At 44.9% G+C, this 19,834-nt stretch overlaps 1 protein-coding gene across 1 annotated transcript; it reads right to left on the bottom strand.

The window, feature by feature from the left end:
- Nucleotides 1-6,793: 6,793 nt before the first annotated feature.
- LOC114592779 (monoacylglycerol lipase ABHD6-like) lies at nucleotides 6,794-19,239 on the bottom strand. Its single transcript, XM_028721052.2, has 8 exons — nucleotides 19,118-19,239; nucleotides 17,753-17,909; nucleotides 15,870-15,983; nucleotides 14,612-14,744; nucleotides 12,957-13,114; nucleotides 11,137-11,191; nucleotides 7,917-8,017; nucleotides 6,794-7,166 (listed from the first exon to the last, which is right to left on the bottom strand). Exons 1-8 carry the CDS (start codon nucleotides 19,237-19,239, stop codon nucleotides 6,990-6,992), a joined length of 1,017 nt encoding a protein of 338 aa, XP_028576885.2. The 3' UTR covers nucleotides 6,794-6,989.
- Between the last annotated feature and the right edge of the window lie 595 nt (nucleotides 19,240-19,834).

The raw sequence follows: 19,834 nt of genomic DNA, 5'->3' as shown, positions 1-19,834 counted from the left end.
GCAATAAACAATGTACTGCAGTCACGCAATCAGTCAGTCAATCAATCAATCAGTAGCTGAACTGGGTTCCACACAGTCACAAAAACAACAAAAGAAGAGCCGCAAAAACAAAAACCCAAAATAAATAGCAAAAACAGACAGACCTCAGCGTAACACTCAAAACAGAAGTGTGGCACTCAAATCAGAAGCGTAACACTCAAAACGGAGCACGTTTGGCTCCCGAAGAAAGTGTGCAAACTGGAACACTTCCTTCCAGGTTTACAGTGTTTGAGTTCCAAGTTGTTTGAGTACCAAGGCATTTGAGAACTAAGGTACCACTGTAATAACCATCTGTATAGACCAAAACTTTACCATATTTGTTTTAGATCCTAGTGCACTTTACACACAACAGAAAAGTTGCTTCCAAGTATACAGTGCATTCAAAGAAACCTGAACACTCATGTTTTGTCATCAAAATAATTTAAATCAGTCAGCATTTCAATTTCTAGGATGCCTATAAATCTACTGTTCTTAAAACCTACCCCATCATACAACAAACGTATTTGCAGTGCTATTTTTCTAGAAAAAGGCGTGCCGGAACTCACCATGAACACCTCCCTTGTCCTCTTAGAATGGGTGCCAGAACTGAGTTCCACTGAGTTCCAGCTGGAAAAAAGCTGTGCGTATTAGCAAAACATTGTTCACAAAGATTTCAGATTTTGCTCCTGAAATGCTTTGCTGTATGATAAAACTAAATCTTCTGAAAACACTAGCTGAAGTCCAACAACATATGGAAAGCCACAGGTTTCCCATCCCTGCTTTAGACAAAATAACAATGCGTCTTAAAATACTCTGTTCTAAAATGCCTGCTCCTATAGGGAAACAAAACCATGAGTGGATGAGATCTAGCTGCTTGTAAACAAGTATTACCTGCTTTATCATGCATATTAAAGAATTAAAAAATCCATAGCTATACAACCACTTCAAGCAGAAACAAGAGGCAAGCAAAATTAGACTCTTACAACAATACATCTGAAACAACCCACTCATGTACACCAAAGTTTATTTCCAGTCAAAGTAACTGAGAAATATAATACTTACTACCAGATTGAGACAGTATTGCCCAGGATACAGCCACTGGCAAAGATTCAAGTCACCAATGCTTCCCCGAGAGGGTTATAGTTTAATTATGAGGGCTAGGCAGCTGCTCACTCTAATTAGCAATTAGCCAATATTCCAGTTTTGCTCAATAGAACACGAGTTACCAGAGTATGCACCTTGTCACAAATTATTTGACTAACATATTGAACTTCTTAATTGCTTTCAGGCTCTCTTTAAATAAAGCTTAGGCCGTCAAGTCTAGATTATTTTACAGAAATTGCCAGCACAGGGGGTTTGTCCCCATCAAGGGGAAAAGATTAGAAAATTAACATGGGTAACAAAATAAAAAACCATGTGAATGAATGCATAGTCAAAGCCAGTGCAGATCCAACAAATAGATAGTGGATCCCAATAGTCAAAATGAATGAAATAATGAACCAAATTTGCTCTCCAAAATACCAGGTTGCCCAAAGCAGAGATCACCCTGGAACACACCTTATCATACTGCTGATACATAGCTCTCCCTGCATTTCTTAAAATAAATATTCTGAGAAGTAGCAGCCACTGTTCATCACTATAGCATAAACATACCTACAAAAGCACTTTTCTTCAGATGATGGAAACACACACAAAGACTGGGGTGGGGTGAGCTTGTAGCCTTTTCCAGCCAGATGACTTCCTAATGTTTTGGCACTGTAGTCAAAAACATCTGGAAGCCCCCGGGGTTGAGGCCGCTTGGCTTAAAGTATTTGCCCTGCTCAGAGACAGACACTTGATCTTTTAACTGCTGTTGCAGTTTCCTGAATTATCCAGACTCAGTTACTCAATATTATGGTTTTTCTTTTTCTTTTCTAGGATCAAATCCTGCAACAAATACATTTATTTCACCATGGACAACATCTGGGGACCCAAGATTGAAGAACATGGCTCTAGGTGACCTATGTAGTAGAGGCAGTAGTATTTGACAAAATCAGCTATGTTCTTTTCCCCATGGTTTGGAAAAAGGAGAATAATCTGTTAAAATAAGGCCTGCATTTTCGTCATATGTGGTAACCCCCATCAGGTCTAACTGGCCTGTAGTTGCCTTCTGATGACAAGATCCATCAGCCCCAGGAAGCAGAAGCAGTTGTCTCCTGGCACAGGAATCCCAGTAAGATTATTTGTCAGAGCAGCCATCTGCTGACATCCAGTGCCGGATTTACATATAAGCTAAATTTATTCATTGGTGATGCAACCCATTGAAGAGTGATCTCACCCAAAGCAATTCCTTGGCAGGCATTATTATGTAGCAATAAGTGTTGCTCACTTGATTTAGCATTTATATTAAACTGCTTTGTGCTGTTCGCCTGAAGAGTGGCAAAGCCACTGGAGGAAGTAGATAAACATACAACTTGCATGTGCTATTTTCTATGTATAGATGCAAATTTATGAATTGACAACATATCTCACCATTGCGGGGAAGACGGAGACCCCTTTTGCCTCTCATGCCACTGAGCATTCATGGCTTTCCCCAAAGGATTCCTGATATGTGTAATTTGTTAAGGGTGGGGGAAATTGGAGACTCCTCCATTCCCTTCACAGACCTACAATCCACAGAGTGATTTAAGAGTCAACCGCTCTTCCCAGGGAACTCTGGGAATTGTAGCTTTGTGAGGGGAATAGAGGTCTCCAGACAATTCTCAGCACCCGCCACAAATACAGTTCTCAGGATTTGTGGGGAGGGGGAAGCCATGGCTGTTCAAAGTGGTATGATACGAGGTATAAATGCGATTTACGAGAAGCAGAAGGCTAGTCTAATAATTAATAGTGTCAGGACAGAATGCTTTCCAGTGGAGAAGGGCACCAGACAAGGGTGTCCTCTCACCTTTACTTTTTATATTGACATTAGAAATATTGCTGTCGGAAATAAGGAAAGACAAAGAGATTATAGGAATAACATTGGGAAAAGAGGTTTTTAAGATCAGGGGCTTTGCGGATGATATTTTGTTAACAACAGAAGAACCAGAAGCCAGTATTGCTAAAGCAATAAAGATAATATATGACTTTGGCAAGGTGTCTGGCTTTAAAACGAATATGGAAAAGACAAAACGTATTGTAAAAAATATGCAAGAACAAGAGCAAAAAGAACTTCAGGAAAAGGCTGGCTTACAGATTGCTGCTAGGTGGAAGTCACAAACTATACCCACAAAGGAGGAATGGATTTGTAAACTAAATGAATATTTAATTTTGGCAAAATTAACTGCTGTAATAAGAAATCAGTCGAATCAAAAATTTAAAAAGGAGTGGAAATGTTTTGACGAATATATGGCAAAATATTGCCCCCAAAAAGATACGCTAATATGCCTAGATTAAAATGTGAAGTATTGGATGGAAGAAAAATTAGTAAGGAAAGATAATAAAAATATATAGATGATTTGAGAAGACTGTAGAATGCAAAGATTATTGTAAATTGTGTAATGTGGAGGAAATCGAGTGGGGGTGGAGGGAAGTGGGAGGAAGGAGAAAAGAATAATATGATGGATTGAGGAAGTATAAATGTAAATGTATGGGGGGATGGGGAGGAAATGGTGTTGGCTATGGTACACTTGTATTGTAATGTAATATGTGAAAACCAATAAACAAACAAAGTGGTATGATACTGCTTTAAATGTGTAGTATGGATGGGGCCTGTGGCTGCCCTTTGTGCCTGCTTGATCTGATGTCTAGGTGCTAATGGTTCAACGCCCCCCGCTGTCTGTTCTTATGGTTCTTGAAACCAGACGTGGACCAGTAAAAGGTAAAGGTACCCCTGCCCGTACGGGCCAGTCTTGACAGACTCTGGGGTTGTGCGCCCATCTCACTTAAGAGGCCAGGGGCCAGCGCTGTCCGGAGACACTTCCGGGTCACATGGCCAGCGTGACAAAGCTGCATCTGGTGAGCCAGCGCAGCACACAGAACGCCGCTTCCCGCTGGTAAGCGGTCCCTATTTATCTACTTGCACCCGGGGGTGCTTTCGAACTGCTAGGTTGGCAGGCGCTGGGACCGAGCAGTGGGAGCGCACCCCGCCACGGGGGATTCAAACCACCGACCTTTCGATCGGCAAGCCCTAGGCGCTGAGGCTTTTACCCACAGCGCCACCCGCGTCCCCACGTGGACCAGGCAACCTTTCAAACAGAGGCCTCTGTGATGCCCACAAACAGGGCTCCATGGAAAGGCAGCAGCAATTGAAAGTGCTGGTGTCACAATGTGCACGCATGCACAGAGGAGGAGGCGGTGCACAGGGGAGGAGGTTGGGTGCACATGGAGACAGTGGCTGGACATGGAGGAGGTGGCTGCAGCGGCAGATGAGCACATGTGGAGGAGGCCAGGTCTGCTGACCGAGGAGACTGCCTCACATCACCTCATGGGCCGGCTGGCTCTGCTACCCACATGCCAGCCCCAACCCTAAGAGCTGAGGTCGTAACAAAGCAGGGAATCTGCAGGCGTGGTCAGTAAAAAATAACTTAAAACCAGACATTTCTTGGGGACATTTTCTTGGCGCTTGGTGCCCTCTCCTGGCTTTTCTTTGCTTATCAATATCATCCATCCCTTTGGCAGTGCTGCGCCTCTCCCGCTGTCCCCCGAGTTTGCGGGGCTGGCGACGGGGAGGAGCAGGCTTCTCCCCCCCCCCGCCAGCCTTCTAACCAAGTCGGGGGACAGCGGGATGGCGGGATTCCGCCTCCCTGCTGTCCCCCGAGCTTGTGGGGCTGGCGGTGGGGCTCTCCTGAAGCCTGGAGAGCGAGAGGGGTCGGTGCGCACCGACCCCTCTCGCTCTCCAGGCTTCAGCGAAAGCCTGCATTCGCACCATAGGACACGCACACATTTCCCCTTCATTTTTGGAGGGGAAAAAGTGTGTCCTATAGTGCGAAAAATACGGTAGATCCAGGAGCTTTTGTGCTAGAAATTTTTAACATTGATTTGCTGGTGGGAGCTAAGGAGGATTTGATTTCCAGGTACAAGCATTCTCTCTGATTGGCTGGGCCTGTCCGTCACAGAGGAGCGCTCCCTCTGTTCTGGTGTTTGGTCCCCCTTCCCCATCATCTGACCCTGACATGGTCCTAAACACCTGAAAGCCTGCCTCCTTCCCTACAGATCCCCTCAGGTGTTATGTTCAGCAAAGGGGACGCTAATGGCTCCTCAGACAGTGTAGTTGTAGTCCAGGAGAAGGCATTCTCTGTGGAAGCCCCTATGTTGTAGAACAGCGTTGTGTCTGGCATCTTCATTATACAGTGGTACCTTGGTTCTCAACACCTTGGTACTCAAACAACTTGGAACCCAAACACTGCAAACCCTGAAGTAAGTGTTCCGCTTTGCGAACGATTTTCTGAAGCTGAACATGCTCCTTTTTGAGTGTTACGCTGACGATTTGAGTGTCTCACTTCCGTTTTGAGTGTTACACTGAGGTCCGTCTATTTTTGCTATTTATTTTGCATGTTTATTTTGCAGCTTTTTTTTGTTTTTGTGACTGTGTGGAACCCAGTTCAGCTACTGATTGATTGATTGCTTGTGTGACTTTGTGTACCTTGTTTATTGCTTTCATTTTATGGATCAATGGTCTCGTTAGATAGCAAAATTCATGTTAAATTGCTGGAACGGATTAATCCATTTTGCATGACTTTCTATGGGAAAGAGCGCCTTGGTTTTGGAATGCTTTGGTTTTGGAACGGACTTCCAGAACAGATTAAGTTTGAGAACCAAGGTACCACTGTATAGGTTTTGGTGAATGCTGAAGACACACCACTTTACCCTGGCTTTTAACACCCAAGATACATATTTTTAGGACTCACCTCATTTCTGTAACTTGTTTGTGCTTTAATTGTTGTAACCCACTCTGGGACCTTTGGGTGAATGACAGGTACGTTCACTTTTAGGAGATGCTTGTCTGCAGCATTTTTAAAATATCTGCATCATCAAAGCACCACAAAGCACTTCAAGGGTCCTTGCTTCAAATCATGCCATCTTGCAGAGACCCAGCTTTGCCTCTGACCAACCCCAGTTTTTTCACCCTGGGACTCACCTTTATCTAATGCGTTCTCCTGCTCTGATGCATAAGTCAAATATTCATAGGAGGTGGCTGGGTGACTTGCTGGCAACAGGTCAAAATTAAGCAAAGATTTCATATGTGGATACAGTTCAGTTTTAAAATGGGGGGAAGTGTTCAAAAATGCCATGTACCTTAGATGATTTCACCATACAGTGTTACCTCAGGTTAAGTACTTAATTCGTTCCGGAGGTCCGTTCTTAACCTGAAACTGTTCTTAACCTGAAGCACCACTTTAGCTAATGGGGCCTCCTGCTGCTGCCGCTCCGCCGGAGCACGATTTCTGTTCTCATCCTGAAGAAAAGTTCTTAACCTGAAGCACTATTTCTGGGTTAGCGGAGTCTGTAACCTGAAGCTTATGTAACCTGAAGCGTACGTAACCCGAGGTACCACTGTATTTCAAAACATTCTTCCTTAGATTGAGGAGGCCTATTTTATCTTCCACAGTTTCAGTGCTTTTTCTGCAGTGTTACACCCATCGAGTTCAAGAGAACTTATTCCCAGTTAAGTATGCATAACATTGCAGCCATCTGGTGCAACCCTTCACTTGTTTACTTATAAATATCTTCCAGTGCATTCAATGGGGCTCGCCCCTAGATAGGATCGCAATCTGAAATCTAATACCCACAAGTTGGTTGGTTTCTCCCCACCGACGTGACCTAATTACAAGTTGCGACATGGAAAGTGAAGCATGCAAATTCCTCAGTTCTGTTTAGGCCCTGTGGAGAGCCCATATATCATATTCCATAAACCTTTTGTTGTGAAAAATGCGGGGGGGGGGGGGACATTCACAGACATTCAAAATGTCGTGTCCACATTGTCCTTTCTGAGGTACCATCCTTGGCGTGGTTTACGCCATCTTCTTATTCTCCGCTGTGCCACAGACTAAATAGTGGAATTCCAGAAGTAGTTTTGACAGTTTCCTGGGTCTATCGAGAGTGATGAAATGTCCACATTTCTCCAGCATGTGTACTTGGGAGGAAGGGATGGCTTTGGCTAACATTTCTGCCCCGGAAGGATCCATCACCTAAACAACAAAACAATGTGTGCATTGTTTCAATTTATTTTTTTTAAATAATTTTTTATTTATTTAACATAATTGTTACAAAATATAAGCAGAATATTGCAAATACATACATACATACATATATATTTCAAATAAGCACATATATAAGAAAAAAGGAACAAAAGATAAAAGAAGATAAAAGAAGAAGAAAAAATAAAGAGAAAAGAAGAAGAAAAGTTGGAAGAGTTTCTTCCAAATTTATTCTACAAATATCTCAATATGAGAATAATAATAAAATTTCATTGATTGACTTCCATCGCTTACACTGCACTTCCTATATACATTTTAAGCAAGATTGTATCTGTTATTCCGTATTTTTCCTGTACAATCTCACACAAATACTCTAATCAATAATAAATCATAAATTATCATTATTATTACCGAAGCACACTGCAGGAGACCAGTTCAGGACCATTTCATGAACAGTTCTCTCAATTTGTTACATCTGTCTAACTCTACCTACAAATACAGCTTGCTTTGTCCATTCCTTATGCTTACACTTCCAGAATTTATTGGACACAGTCCATACATCTTTGCTAATTTATTTGGCATTAAATACCACCTGTATATCGTTTTCATAAAAATTTTCCTTTAAAATGGGCTGTAAATTTCATATCCACTCTCCACAGTTTCCCCCCATGAGGTCATGTCAATATGATGACCTAAATCTTTAGCCCAGTGTACCATTGCTGATTTAACCAGTTAGCTTACCTTGTCCTCCCTTCCCCAGATGATTTGCGCTGGAGCCCTGATCTTGCTCATGCTGTCATGCAAGTGGTACCTGGACTCCTTACTGGACATGTCTAAAAAGCCTTTTCCAAGAAAGAAGCAGAGTGAGGCCTGTTTCGGTGGTTGTTTTACACTTGAGCATTTCCAGGCTTGTTGCCCTGAAGTTAGGTGTGCGTCTGTTTTGCAGCAGAAGAGAAACCCCAGAAGCCCAATAACCACGTTCAAACCATTTTGAATCATCAGAGGGTCACTTTGCATGTCTTCTTAGAAACACAGGGCCAGCCCCACACATGAAAAAGTGTGTCGTATCTTAAAGCTGGGTGCATTGCTCCCCTGGTCTGTTTATTGTTGGCGGGAAAATGCAGATAAGCACCCTTCTTTAGAGATTGCTACAGACATAAAATGTGATTATGTGATGCAGTCCTGACACTTTTCTGTGACAAAGCAAAGGAGTGCCTAAAGTCAGCAGGCCTGAAGACCCTGTGCCCCCTTCTCCCCACAGCTGTTGCTGGACTACAGTTCCTATTATCCCTTACCACTGGCTGTGCTAGCTGAGGCTGATGGAAGTTGGAGTATTAATGACATCTGGAGACGTATGGCTTTTTTTTGTTTTTGTTTTGTTTTGCAACAGCAAATTTAAAAAAGCCATTTCCACAGCCACCAATCACATGCACTGCCACCTGACAATCTCCGGCTCGCAGCAGCAACAAATCACCCGTCCCTCCTCAGCACTAACCGTGTATAAGACGACCCCAATTTTTAAACATTAAAGGTAAAGGTAAAGGTACCCCTGCCCGTACGGGCCAGTCTTGACAGACTCTAGGGTTGTGCGCTCATCTCAATCTAGAGGCCAGGAGCCAGTGCTGTCCACAGACACTTCCGGGTCACGTGGCCAGCGTGATGAAGCTGCTCTGCCAAACCGGCACCAGAGCAGCACACGGAACGCCGTTTACCTTCCCGCTAGAAACGGTACCTATTTATCTACTTGCACTTAATTGTGCTTTCGAACTGCTAGGTTGGCAGGCGCTGGGACCGAACGATGGGAGCTCACCCCGCCGCGGGGATTCGAACCGCCGACCATACGATCGGCAAGTCCTAGGCACTGAGGTTTTACCCACAGCGCCACCCGTGTCCCTTTTTAAACATTACTTTCACGTAAAAAAGCCTAGTATTATGCATGGAAAAGTACGGTAATTCTTCATTGTGGTTGATAAGTGCAAACTGTTTAATTATTATTTGCTGATGTGTAGTTTTACTGTTCACTGATTCTGATGGATTGTTGAATGTTGCTTTGTTTGATATGAAGTTGTTTATTTTAAAGTTATTGCTACTTTTTATATTGGATCAGATTGTTATTGTTTGATGTTTCATTATGCTTTCATATATGTTGGAAGCCGCCCAGAGTGGCTGGGGCAACCCAGCCAGATGGGCGGGGTATAAATAAATATTATTATTACTATTATTATTATTGTAATATTTGGGTTTATTTACAAATGCGCAAGGTGGGACAGATTTTGGTCTTTCAGATTTCAGTAGAGCCCTGTACAAGGTCAAAATCCCCGCCCCACACCTCTCACCTTCTGTTCTGCTCAATTAACTACGTCATAGTTGTGATGCCCTGCAGCGCCCCCTAGGCTTGGCACCCGGCGTGGCAGAACCGGTTGCACTGCCCTAAATCTGCCTCTGCGCAAGGCCACATTCACACTATACATTTAACGAACTCTTAGGCCACTTTCACAGCCATGGCTTCCCCTTACGGAATCCTGGGAACTGTAGTTTGTTAAGGGTGCAGTGGGAACTGGTCGATTACAGCAAGTGGGGCACTGATGTTATGGTAATATTAAAGGTATTCTTTCAATACAGTTGGTTTCAAGCTCCCCAAACTATCAAACAACAACATGCATGTTCCGAATGTTCAGGGATATGCTGAATCTCTTACAGAATATATGTGATTTACTAAGATGTTTTTAAGTCACAGGAATGGTCTGTGAGAATCAAATGTGATCTCATTTTATAATTGCTTATATATTTAGTATGTTTGATGGGTCTGAATGCCGATATGGATGGACATGAATGTCTGAAGTATGAATGAGAACCAGATGGTTGGGCTCTGAAGAACCAAGGATAAAGACGTTATTGAATTACAGATATAGAACTGATTAAATTAATTGTGTCATTTGGTCTTTCTTGAAAATGCTCTGATAAAGGTAAAAAAGGAACCTAACTCTGTTTTTCATGACAAATCTGCCTTCTTCCTTACAACCAGTCCAGAGGGTGGCACCTGCTATCAGCTTCCTTCACCTTAAGTCTTAGCACTGTCCTTGCAGAACTCAAGCAGGGAGGAGGGAAGGTGGCAAAACTAGAATTAGTTGATTGGCTGGCTCTGGCGCCACCTACTGTTGGCCTCCTGCCTAACACTCTACTTATCCTAAAGGACACCACCCTCTACTGACTTCACAGACCTACAACTCTCAGCATCCTTAACAAACTGCAGTTCCCAGGAGTTTCCCCTGACTGTTAAACATGGTACAAGAGTTCTTTAACTGTATGGTGCGGATGCGAGCTAAGCTGAGCCTAGGTGCAGCCAGACTGCTTCAAGCAGCAAATCTGCTGCCTCAAGACAACCGCTTCCATATTGCCGAACTAACAGGGAGGATAAGAGGAGATATGGTACAAAAAGTGAATAAGGAGTGGGCTACCTTTAAGGAATACATCAAAATTTATGTGGAAAAAGTAGAACTTCTGACAGATATTGAGTGAATCCAGAAAATGATTAGAGTGAAAGGAGAGTAAAGTCAAGATAGAATAAGAGATTAAAGAAATAATGAAATGCGTTTAAGCTAGTTGGAAAAATAAAGTAGCGTAACAAGAACGGCTGGAAGTCAAGTCACTTGGTGGGTGTCCGTGTGGGGTAGGAGTGTAGGTATGTTGATATGTATAGCATAGGTAGGTATTATATAGTAACGTAGGTATGTTTTATGTTATGAAAATAAGGTAGTGTGTTGTGTATGTGTATTGTGTAAATGTATATGTATGTGTTTTATATGTTAATAACATTTAAATATATTTTTAAAAAACAGAACACAAGGCAACAGCTGGGCTAGGCTGCATATCTTTGTTCCATCTAGCATATTGACAGGAAACCAGGATCAGCCTCTGTGAAATTCCCCAGGCAGAGCGTAGGCAATGCTATTGAACTTACATTTTAAGAAGAAAGACTTGTGTGGCCTCCTGTCTTCCAGATAGCCCTTTAGGAGCTAAGGGGACAAAGAAAAGAAAAAAAAGAAAAGTAAGAAGGTCTGGAAAGGCTGGCAACCCCTGTACACAAAACTGAGCTACACGCACCAATGGTCTGACCAGATAGATAGATAGATAATTGTTTACGTTCGGAGACCAGCTTATAAAACACACTTGGGGGTACAATCCCAGGAGGAAAGCAAACATTTAAAACAATGTACAACAAGAAATTTAAAATTTATAAATGCGATAAGACACTTAAAACTAAGCTACCACAGAGACATGACCCAGAGTCACCCATGGAACTGAGTTTGGGGATTTTCTTAACGAACTAGTTTGGGTCAAGGGATGGTCTGTGTCTACAGATCTGTACACAGAATCTGGTGATCATCTGGGTCGTCTTATGATCTTTGCCTAACAGGAAAAGGTCAAAATTTTGCTTTTCCAGGAGGTCAGCCAGCCTCACCAGCAGGAGATCAATGGTCTCACTACGGGCCTCTTCAAATAGTCTGACCAAAATAAGGCAGCTTCCGCGTGTTCCAAGCCAAACCTCAACACATGCAACTTTTAAGTCCGACTGCACTTGCCCCCTTTTCCTGCCATTTCGCTGTTTATATTGTCTTATGCTCTTCAGGCAGAGACCAATCCTCTGTAAAGCATCATGCAGATTGATGGCACTATATAATGAATAGGTGGATGAAGTTTCCAGGGCAGTTCCTTGTGGGAGCTCTCTCCTAATTAGAAGCATAGAAATGTAGTCTTGTGAGGGATCCCAAGGGTGGCCTAGAGTGGCTGGGGCAGCCCAGCTAGATGGGTGAGGTAGAATGAAGAAGAAGAAGAAGAAGAAGAAGAAGAAGAAGAAGTCGTCCAACTTTCTGCAATACAGCAATCACAGCTAAAAATCATAGATTCATAGAATTGTGGAGTTGGAAGAGACCCTGAGGATCATCTACCAGTCAGGGACCGTGCTGAGGAGGGCTGCACCGAGGAAGAATGGTGGGAGCTTCCCCCTTCCCCCTCCCCTGATCCTGAATCTTCCCAGGAGTAGGAGGACAGTATAGATTTGGAACCGTGGTTTGCAGAAGGGCATAGTGCAGAAGGCAGAAGCTGGGAATTACAGGATGGGGAACAGCTAGCAGAAGAAAAACTAGAAGAGAGAGAGTTAACAGATTCACAGTCTCTGGATAGTATCCACACACACACCCCTTCCCCAAAGACACGGAGAGCTCAGAAAGTGTCAGCTTAGAAAGCGCAGAGACTACAGACTCAGATTACAAAATGTGGGAGTGACGTGGATTAACATGGACGGAAGGGGGAGTGACCTTTACTGGGAGCACTGCCATTCTGGTTAGATGCTTTCTTTTGCCCTTTGCTGTGTTTATTAAAGAAACTAACTGGTAAGAATTCATTTCGTTTGATCTGCTCATTTACAGCCACGGGGGGGGGGGGGGAGCTGATTCCCCAAACCCTGACACTAGCCCAACCCCCTGCAATTCAGTAATATGCAGCTGTCCCATACAGGGATCGAACCTGCAACCTTGGCATTAACAACACCACGCTCTAAGCAACTGAGCTTAAGAATCCCTGGCAAATGAAAAGTTGCAAGTTCACCAAACTCAGTCTATTTACCCAACCTTCTGTTTCAGATTTCATCTCGTGCCTCTCCTGCCTGTACCACCACATGCTGCAGAAGACAGGCAGGTGGACAAGCTTGCCAAGGTCTGGGACATTGTTCCAAACTATTAGGCCAGAGTCCTACAATTTTTCAGGGCGCTACCTCTTCACCTGCATGTTTGTACTGCTGGGATGGTATAAGCCAAGTCTGAGCAAACTTTCTCCCTGTTTTACGGTCAAAGGAACCAGAGGGTTGCTGTGTGAGTTGGTAGATTTCCGCAGCTCCTTCAAACGTTTGATGAACTCATTATCTGCTGCATTCCGTAGGCCTAAAGAGTTCGGAGAAAATGTGCGGCTTAGAAATGTAGTTACTGGTCAACCGGTTGCTATAAATGGGAGATCTGGAACCACAGAACAGTGCTGGAAGTCCGCAATAGCCTTTGCCAACCTGACCCCATCTAGATGTTGTTGGACCACAACTCCCATCAGCCCCAGGCAGTAAGAGCATGCTGGCAAGGGCTGATGGGAGTTGTAGTGCAGCAAATATCTGCAAGGCCAAGTTGGTAACAGCTGGAATAGAAGTTGGGACTGGAGTGAGCTAATGGAGCAAGGAATATTGCTGGTGGCTACCTCAATAGTCCTAGCACAGTTGCCAAATGTGGTATGCTATTGATATTTGCGTATGCGTTAGGATAATAATTTCAAATTTATGTAAGAATGTATGGGTTAGGTTCCTCCCCGTATATTGTATATATTTGTATACAGTGGTACCTCGGTTTTCGAAAGCACCTCAGAAGTCAAACGGCTTTCGTTGAGTGTTTCTCAATTAAATCTGCAGACCTCCCTTTGTGCTTCGGTTTTTGAATGTTTCAGAAGTCGAACAGTCTTCCAGAGTGGATTACGTTCGAAAACCGAGGTACCACTGTGTCTGTCTGTGAAGAGAAACTACTCTCTGAGCAGCACTGAGAACGAAACACTGTACAGTGGAACCTCGGTTTGCAAATGTGATCTGTGCGGGAGGTACGTTCTCAACCTGCAGTGCTGCGTCTGCGCATGTGCATGACGCGATTTGGCGCTTCTGCGCATGTGCAAAGCGTGGTGGCCAAAACCCAGAAGTAATCCGTTCTGGTACTTCCGGGTTTTGGCGCGTCCATAACCTGAAAACGCATAACCTGAAGCGTCTGTAACCCGAGGTACCACTGTACCTTTTGAACACATTCAAAGCACATTTTTCCAGCTCAGATAATTCTGGGCTTGGTAGTTTGTTATGTGTTGCTGGGAGTGGGAACTCTGTGAGGGATAAACTGCAGTGCCCAGGATTCTTTGAGGGGAAGAATGTGCTTTAATAGTACAGTGGTACCTCAGGTTAAGTACTTAATTCGTTCTGGAGGTCCGTTCTTAACCTGAAACTGTTCTTAACCTGAAGCACCACTTTAGCTAATGGGGCCTCCTGCTGCCGCTGCGCTGCCGGAGCACGATTTCTGTTCTCATCCTGAAGCAAAGTTCTTAACCTGAAGCACTATTTCTGAGTTAGCAGAGTCTGTAACCTGAAGCGTATGTAACCTGAGGTACCACTGTATAGGGCTAGTTTCCATATACACACACACACAGTCCTCTCTGTCCTTCAGTCAGACAAGCAAGAGGCAATCATCGGTGTTCAAGGACAAATTGCAGCCAGGAATCTGGGATGCAAAGCAAGGTTGGTGAGAGGGTTGTGACCTGGGGGGAGTTTGGAGGATGAAATAGAGAGGCCGAGGGGTTGTTGGAGGTGGGGTTGCATCTGGTCCCCAGGTCTGACATTCCCCACCCCTGCCTCAGACACTCACCAGGTGGGCAAAGGAGAGACAAGCGAGAGATATCAGATGGATACTGAGCCGCATAAATACCAGCAATTGTTCCGCCCATGGACATGCCAACCAGGTGGAAAGGCTTTTGGTTCAGGCCAATGCACTCAACAAACTGAAAGAAGAAGCATGAGGTTAAGCTGGATGTTAAAGGTGTCCTTACCAGTTTAGTCACTTCTGCCCTTCAGCAGAGGTGGGGCTGTGGGCTTCACGGCCCTACCACACGCGCAGTGGCTGGAGCCCAGCTCCCACGCGATTGGGGGGATTCCCGGCCGTGTCACCACCTGGCCAGCCAATCGGCTGGCTCTGGGGGCATGGCCTGCCCTATTTAAGGCAGGACGCGGCTGGGGATCTCCCTCTTTGCCGCTCCACAGCTGTTTGGCTTTCCCACTCTCTCGCCCTTTAAGGTTTTGTCTTTGACCTTGCTATGGACCTTGGTTGGTCGCCGTTGAGGGGCCTGGTAGGAATTTTTCCACTTGGCAAATTGGCACCAGCCGCTTGGTTTTCGCCTACCTTGTAGCAAATCGTCACAACTTTCTTGGTATTGGTGATTAGGCATTGGTATAGTTCTGTAGATGGAAGAGGGGAGGTAACACCATCACCTGCCCCCCACATGGAAGGGTAGTCCGATAAAGGATTCCGGGGGGCGTGTCCCTATCCGAAGCCTAAGGAGGTGAGGGCCTAAGGCACGCCCCCTATCGGTGACCCGGGGAAGTTCCTAGTTGATGTGCATCAGCAGGACTCCCCCTACTGGTGGTTAACCCTTCCTGGACTTCAAGCAGACGGGCTGGAGTCGGATATAGTCGGTTAGGACCAATGCCTAAGCCAATACCGCTCATCACCTGTAACCAATAAAGCTGTGGTCTTTTTTAGCCCATTAACCTTAATAATTGTGTCGTGCATCATTATTTCCACCTGGTGGGGGCGGGAACTCGCCATGCAAAGGGAATTTCCCAAGCAAGTCCCTAGCTGCCGCCAATCATTCCTACTTTGGATTCTCTTTAAAATAATAGTCAGCCGAGGCTGTGGAGCAGGAAGGTTCTCAAGGAAAGCTGAGCCCAGGAGACGTCGCGCCTTCCGCAGGAATGGGAAAACTGCAATGCACCCTGCTGGTGAGCGATTGCAAAACCAGCTCCTTGGCTCCAGCTTAAGCAATCGGAGCCAAGGCAATCTCCATATTTCATCGATCAGCGACGGTGACGCCCTTACCAGTCCAGAACCACTTGCTTGCCAGCCTTACCTGGTGTATCATTTTCGCTTGGTTAACTGCTGTGTAACTTTCTGCCAAGAGGCGAGTGGTTTCTCCGTGGCCTGGCATGTCAAGGCAGACCACGTGGAGGTCCTTAGGAAAGAGCTGGGGAAAGACGGCATCGGAAATGAGACCGAGAATTCAAAGCAACCATAATTGGGCTGGTCATTATCAAAGGGGTGGAGTGGTTGATGTGCCCAAATAAATACCATTACGCCCTTCTTTAGCCTATGGTATAAAGAAACATATACAGTGAGAAAATTTTTGAGTGTATTATGGAGTGGGTAGATAGGATTAAGTTTAAAAGGCAGAGCTGCAATGCCTGAGGTGCAAGATCATGCAAACAATAAGATTTACCACTTGGTCATCCACTCCCTCTTTATGATATGGTCCCTTTTCCCCCCTGGAGCATGGGGTAGTTGGGCAGCTGAATGCCAGACTTTAAATCTAATGCAACAATCACTCCTCTCCCAACCCAGGAGCAGCCAGGTTGTTACTGGATTACAACTCCCATCACAGGAACATTAGAAGGGAACATCTAGTCCAGCATGCTGTTCTCACAGTGGCCAAGCACATGGCTTATGGGACCATCCTTGACTATTGGCCATGGGGCCTGCAGGAGTTGTAGCCCAATAGCAGCTGGGGGACACTAGCTTGGCTCCCTTTTCTATTTTTTTTTTAATAAGATATTTATTAGGTTTTTTTCAAAGAATACATGTAAATTTACAAAATAAGAAAATTACAAACAAAAAATTACACTGTTAAAGAAAGAACATAGAAAATATAGAAAAGCTAAGAAAAAATACAGATAGAAAATACATGCAAAAACCAAGAAAGACAAAATAGCTAAAAAGAAAAAAGAAAAAAATTTAAAAACAAATCCAATTTTCAAAACTTATAGGCTCATTTGCTTATTTTCTTGACTTCCTCACACCTCCCCTTTTTGTATTCCCATTTATATAATTGATTCAGGAAATCCTAGCCTTCTTTCATTTATCTTAACTTTTGATCTTAACCTATTATAACAATATATTTTCATCCATTATCAATCCATATTTACATATTCTTATTACTCTTATTTGCCAACGCCACTTATTTTCAATCCAACATCATTTTAACATTCATTAATTTTACAGTATTTCTGCAGATAGTCTTTAAATTGGCTCCCTTTTCTAGACCAACAAGCCTGGCCTCACAGCTGTACTTCCACAATTTTGATCCAGGTTGCTTGGTCCCTACTCCTGCCAACCTAGCAGTTTGAAAGCACGTCAAAGTGCAAGTAGATAAATAGGCACCGCTCCGGCGGGGAGGTAAACGTCGTTTCCGTGCACTGCTCTGGTTCGCCAGAAGCGGCTTAGTCATGCTGGCCACATGACCCGGAAGCTGTACGCTGGCTCCCTCGGCCAATAAAGCAAGATGAGCGCCGCAACCCCAGAGTTGTCCACAACTGGACCTAATGGACAGGGGTCCCTTTACCTTTACCTATGGCATCTTAACACATTGCATCAGAGGTAGGGAAACTATGGCTCCTCCAGATGTTGCTGGAGTAACGTTCCTCTCACCCATTCCATTGGCTATTGTGGCTGGTGCTGATGGGAGTTGGAGTCCAACAGCATCTGGAGGGCCACATGATGCCCCCAGCCCCTGCACTACAGAAAGATGAGGCTGCTGTGTGTCCTTAGGGCTGCTGCTCACACTTTACGTCTCACCAGGCAAACTCTTGCCTTTTCGACAATGGCTTGAGGGAGGCGGGGGAATGCCCCAAGTGAAATGCTGAAGGTGTAAAAGTTGGGTACGTTTGGTCATTTCCAACAGTCTCAGGGAAGGCACAAAAGAGACATGAAAGTTGCCCGATTGGAAAAATGGAAACCTACTTTGATGGTGTCTAGCCACATATCTTTGTTGAATGAAAAGCCATGAAGCATCAGCACTGATGGCTGGGAGCCCGGTTTCCCTCGGCAGAAATAACAGAACCTGTAGCCCTCATGTTCAACGAATTTCACCTTCACGCCCCTCTTCAGACGCTTGCACCTAAAAGCACAGAGAGAAGCAAGATGAAGAGACTGGTGGTTCTTCAGAGGAAGCACTTCCAGTTAAAGCGAGGAGCGGAAGGAGCCGCCTAACTCTACCACGAGGAGAAATTAGTTTTGGTTTGCATTAAAATGCCAACCGGCCTAACTTGTACTTCCTGTACCAATATGGAATTGAGTTGGAAGGTCATCTGGTCCAAACCCCTACAATAGAGGAATCACAGTTAAAGAATCCCTTCTCTAGTTCATATGTTTACTGTTCTGCCCAAAGATGATGGCAAATTTCTAATAAGCCATAGTTTTTGGCATCTGTCTGCGTCGAGAGACAATGGAGTGTGCCTCTGGGGGTGAAGTCCAACCACTATGTTAGCAGCACCAAAGTGACATCCCTGAGGCAACAGACCTGGGCAGAGTGTACAGAGGTCCTGGGCTGCCCAGTCAACAAGACCCTCCTCTCAGCCTCGCCGATGTGGTCCAAAGGAAAGCAGAGCAATATGTTTGGCTGCAAGAGTTGCTGGGAGGAGACATGCAAAGCACCATCCAACCATCTTAGGGACTCCACACTTGTGTAGGGTTCACTCCTTAGCCTTTTCTTCTCTGAAATACATTCCCCAAGGCAAGGGGTAGGGGTAGGATTCAGAGCCAAGGATGAGGGACTCCTGTGTGGTCTCTCATCCAGGTTTTATGTAAGACCATGCATGCTGATTGTAATGGTTTTGGGGTTGCTCGTGCGTAAGCCGGTGCCAACACCTGGCTGGGTTGCCTAAGTGAACCTTTTCTGTCCGGACAGCCACTCACCCGTGGCTGTCTCAATCGCTGGCAGAATCCATCAGTGGGCGTTTCTTAAACTTCTTCCAACAAAGAAGTTCTTTCACACCCAGTCTCCTCCTACTTTCCCTGCGCGGAAGCCTTCTGCGCAAGGAGGGCGTAGACAGCGGAGCACCCTTCCTCCCCCCGCTGGTCCCCGGCAAGGAGTCATGTGACCCCCTCTCTGATTCCCCCATCTGCCCCCCTTCTCCACTGGAGCTAAGCTGATTCCGTTCCCCAGAAGATGGGCTGCCTCTCCCAATCCCGGGACGCTCTCTGGGATCCCTTTGGAGCTTACTCTCTCCCTCCGGCACTGATGGCAGTTCCCTGACACTGATGCTCGCCTCTCTTTGACCAAGGCATTACAAGTCACCCCATATATCTCCCTAGGTAAACACTTACCTGATCATGATCCTGAACAACAGTAAAGTCCAGTGGGAATACCGCCTGTTAAAGATGGTTGAAAAGATACCCACAAAGAAGAATGCAATCAGCATCAGCATTTTGCCCAGAGTGAAATTCATGGCAACTAGTTAAGGTTCTCTTTATTTGCCTGCGTAGTAAACATTTAGACAACAACAGGAAAGATTAAAGGGGTACAGGTAATAAAAATTACAGCTCAAAATGTTGTTGTTGTTGTACTTATACCCTACCAATCTGGCTGGGTTTCCCACTCTGGGCGGCTTACAGCACATAAAAAATGGTAAAACATTAGACATTAAAAATTTCCCGATACAGGGCTGCCTTCAGATGCCTTCAAACTGAGGTTGAAGCACATCTTAAGGGACAGCAGGTAAACAACTCAGTTTCCTTGCCCATAAAGTCCTATCTACTAATAGTGAATTCACTGAGTATCAAAATTGACGCAGCCAAAACATAAGAATAACATCATCCATGCACATCATCCATGTAACCCCAGGCTTTGGAAAACACCAAGGCTTGCAGGGTGTGGGTGGGTGTGAAGAGAGAGAGAGAGAGAGAGAGAGAGAGAGAGAGAGAGAGAGAGAGAGAAAGAAAGAAAGAAGGACAGAAAGAAAATAAGCCCAAGGGGTGAGGACCCCGATGAGGGCTGAGCATGTTCCATGGGCAGAAACCACTAAGTATCTGTTGGAGTAAAAT

This window comes from Podarcis muralis, chromosome 2 (genome assembly GCF_964188315.1).
Source record: "Podarcis muralis chromosome 2, rPodMur119.hap1.1, whole genome shotgun sequence".
Lineage (NCBI taxonomy): Eukaryota > Metazoa > Chordata > Lepidosauria > Squamata > Lacertidae > Podarcis > Podarcis muralis.
The sequence above is the reverse complement of the archived record's forward strand: the minus strand, read 5'-3'. Positions and strand labels throughout refer to the sequence as shown.

Excerpts from the sequence above, each read along its gene's own strand:
- LOC114592779 (XM_028721052.2), bottom strand. The coding sequence starts at position 19,239 with ATGAATTTCACTCTGGGCAAAATGCTGATGCTGATTGCATTCTTCTTT. Across the intron at positions 15,984-17,752 it reads TGTGGCTAGACACCATCAAA|CTCTTTCCTAAGGACCTCCA; the intron begins GTAGGTTTCCAT and ends GTCTTTCCCCAG. Across the intron at positions 11,192-12,956 it reads CCAGCAGTACAAACATGCAG|CTCCTAAAGGGCTATCTGGA; the intron begins GTGAAGAGGTAG and ends TTGTCCCCTTAG.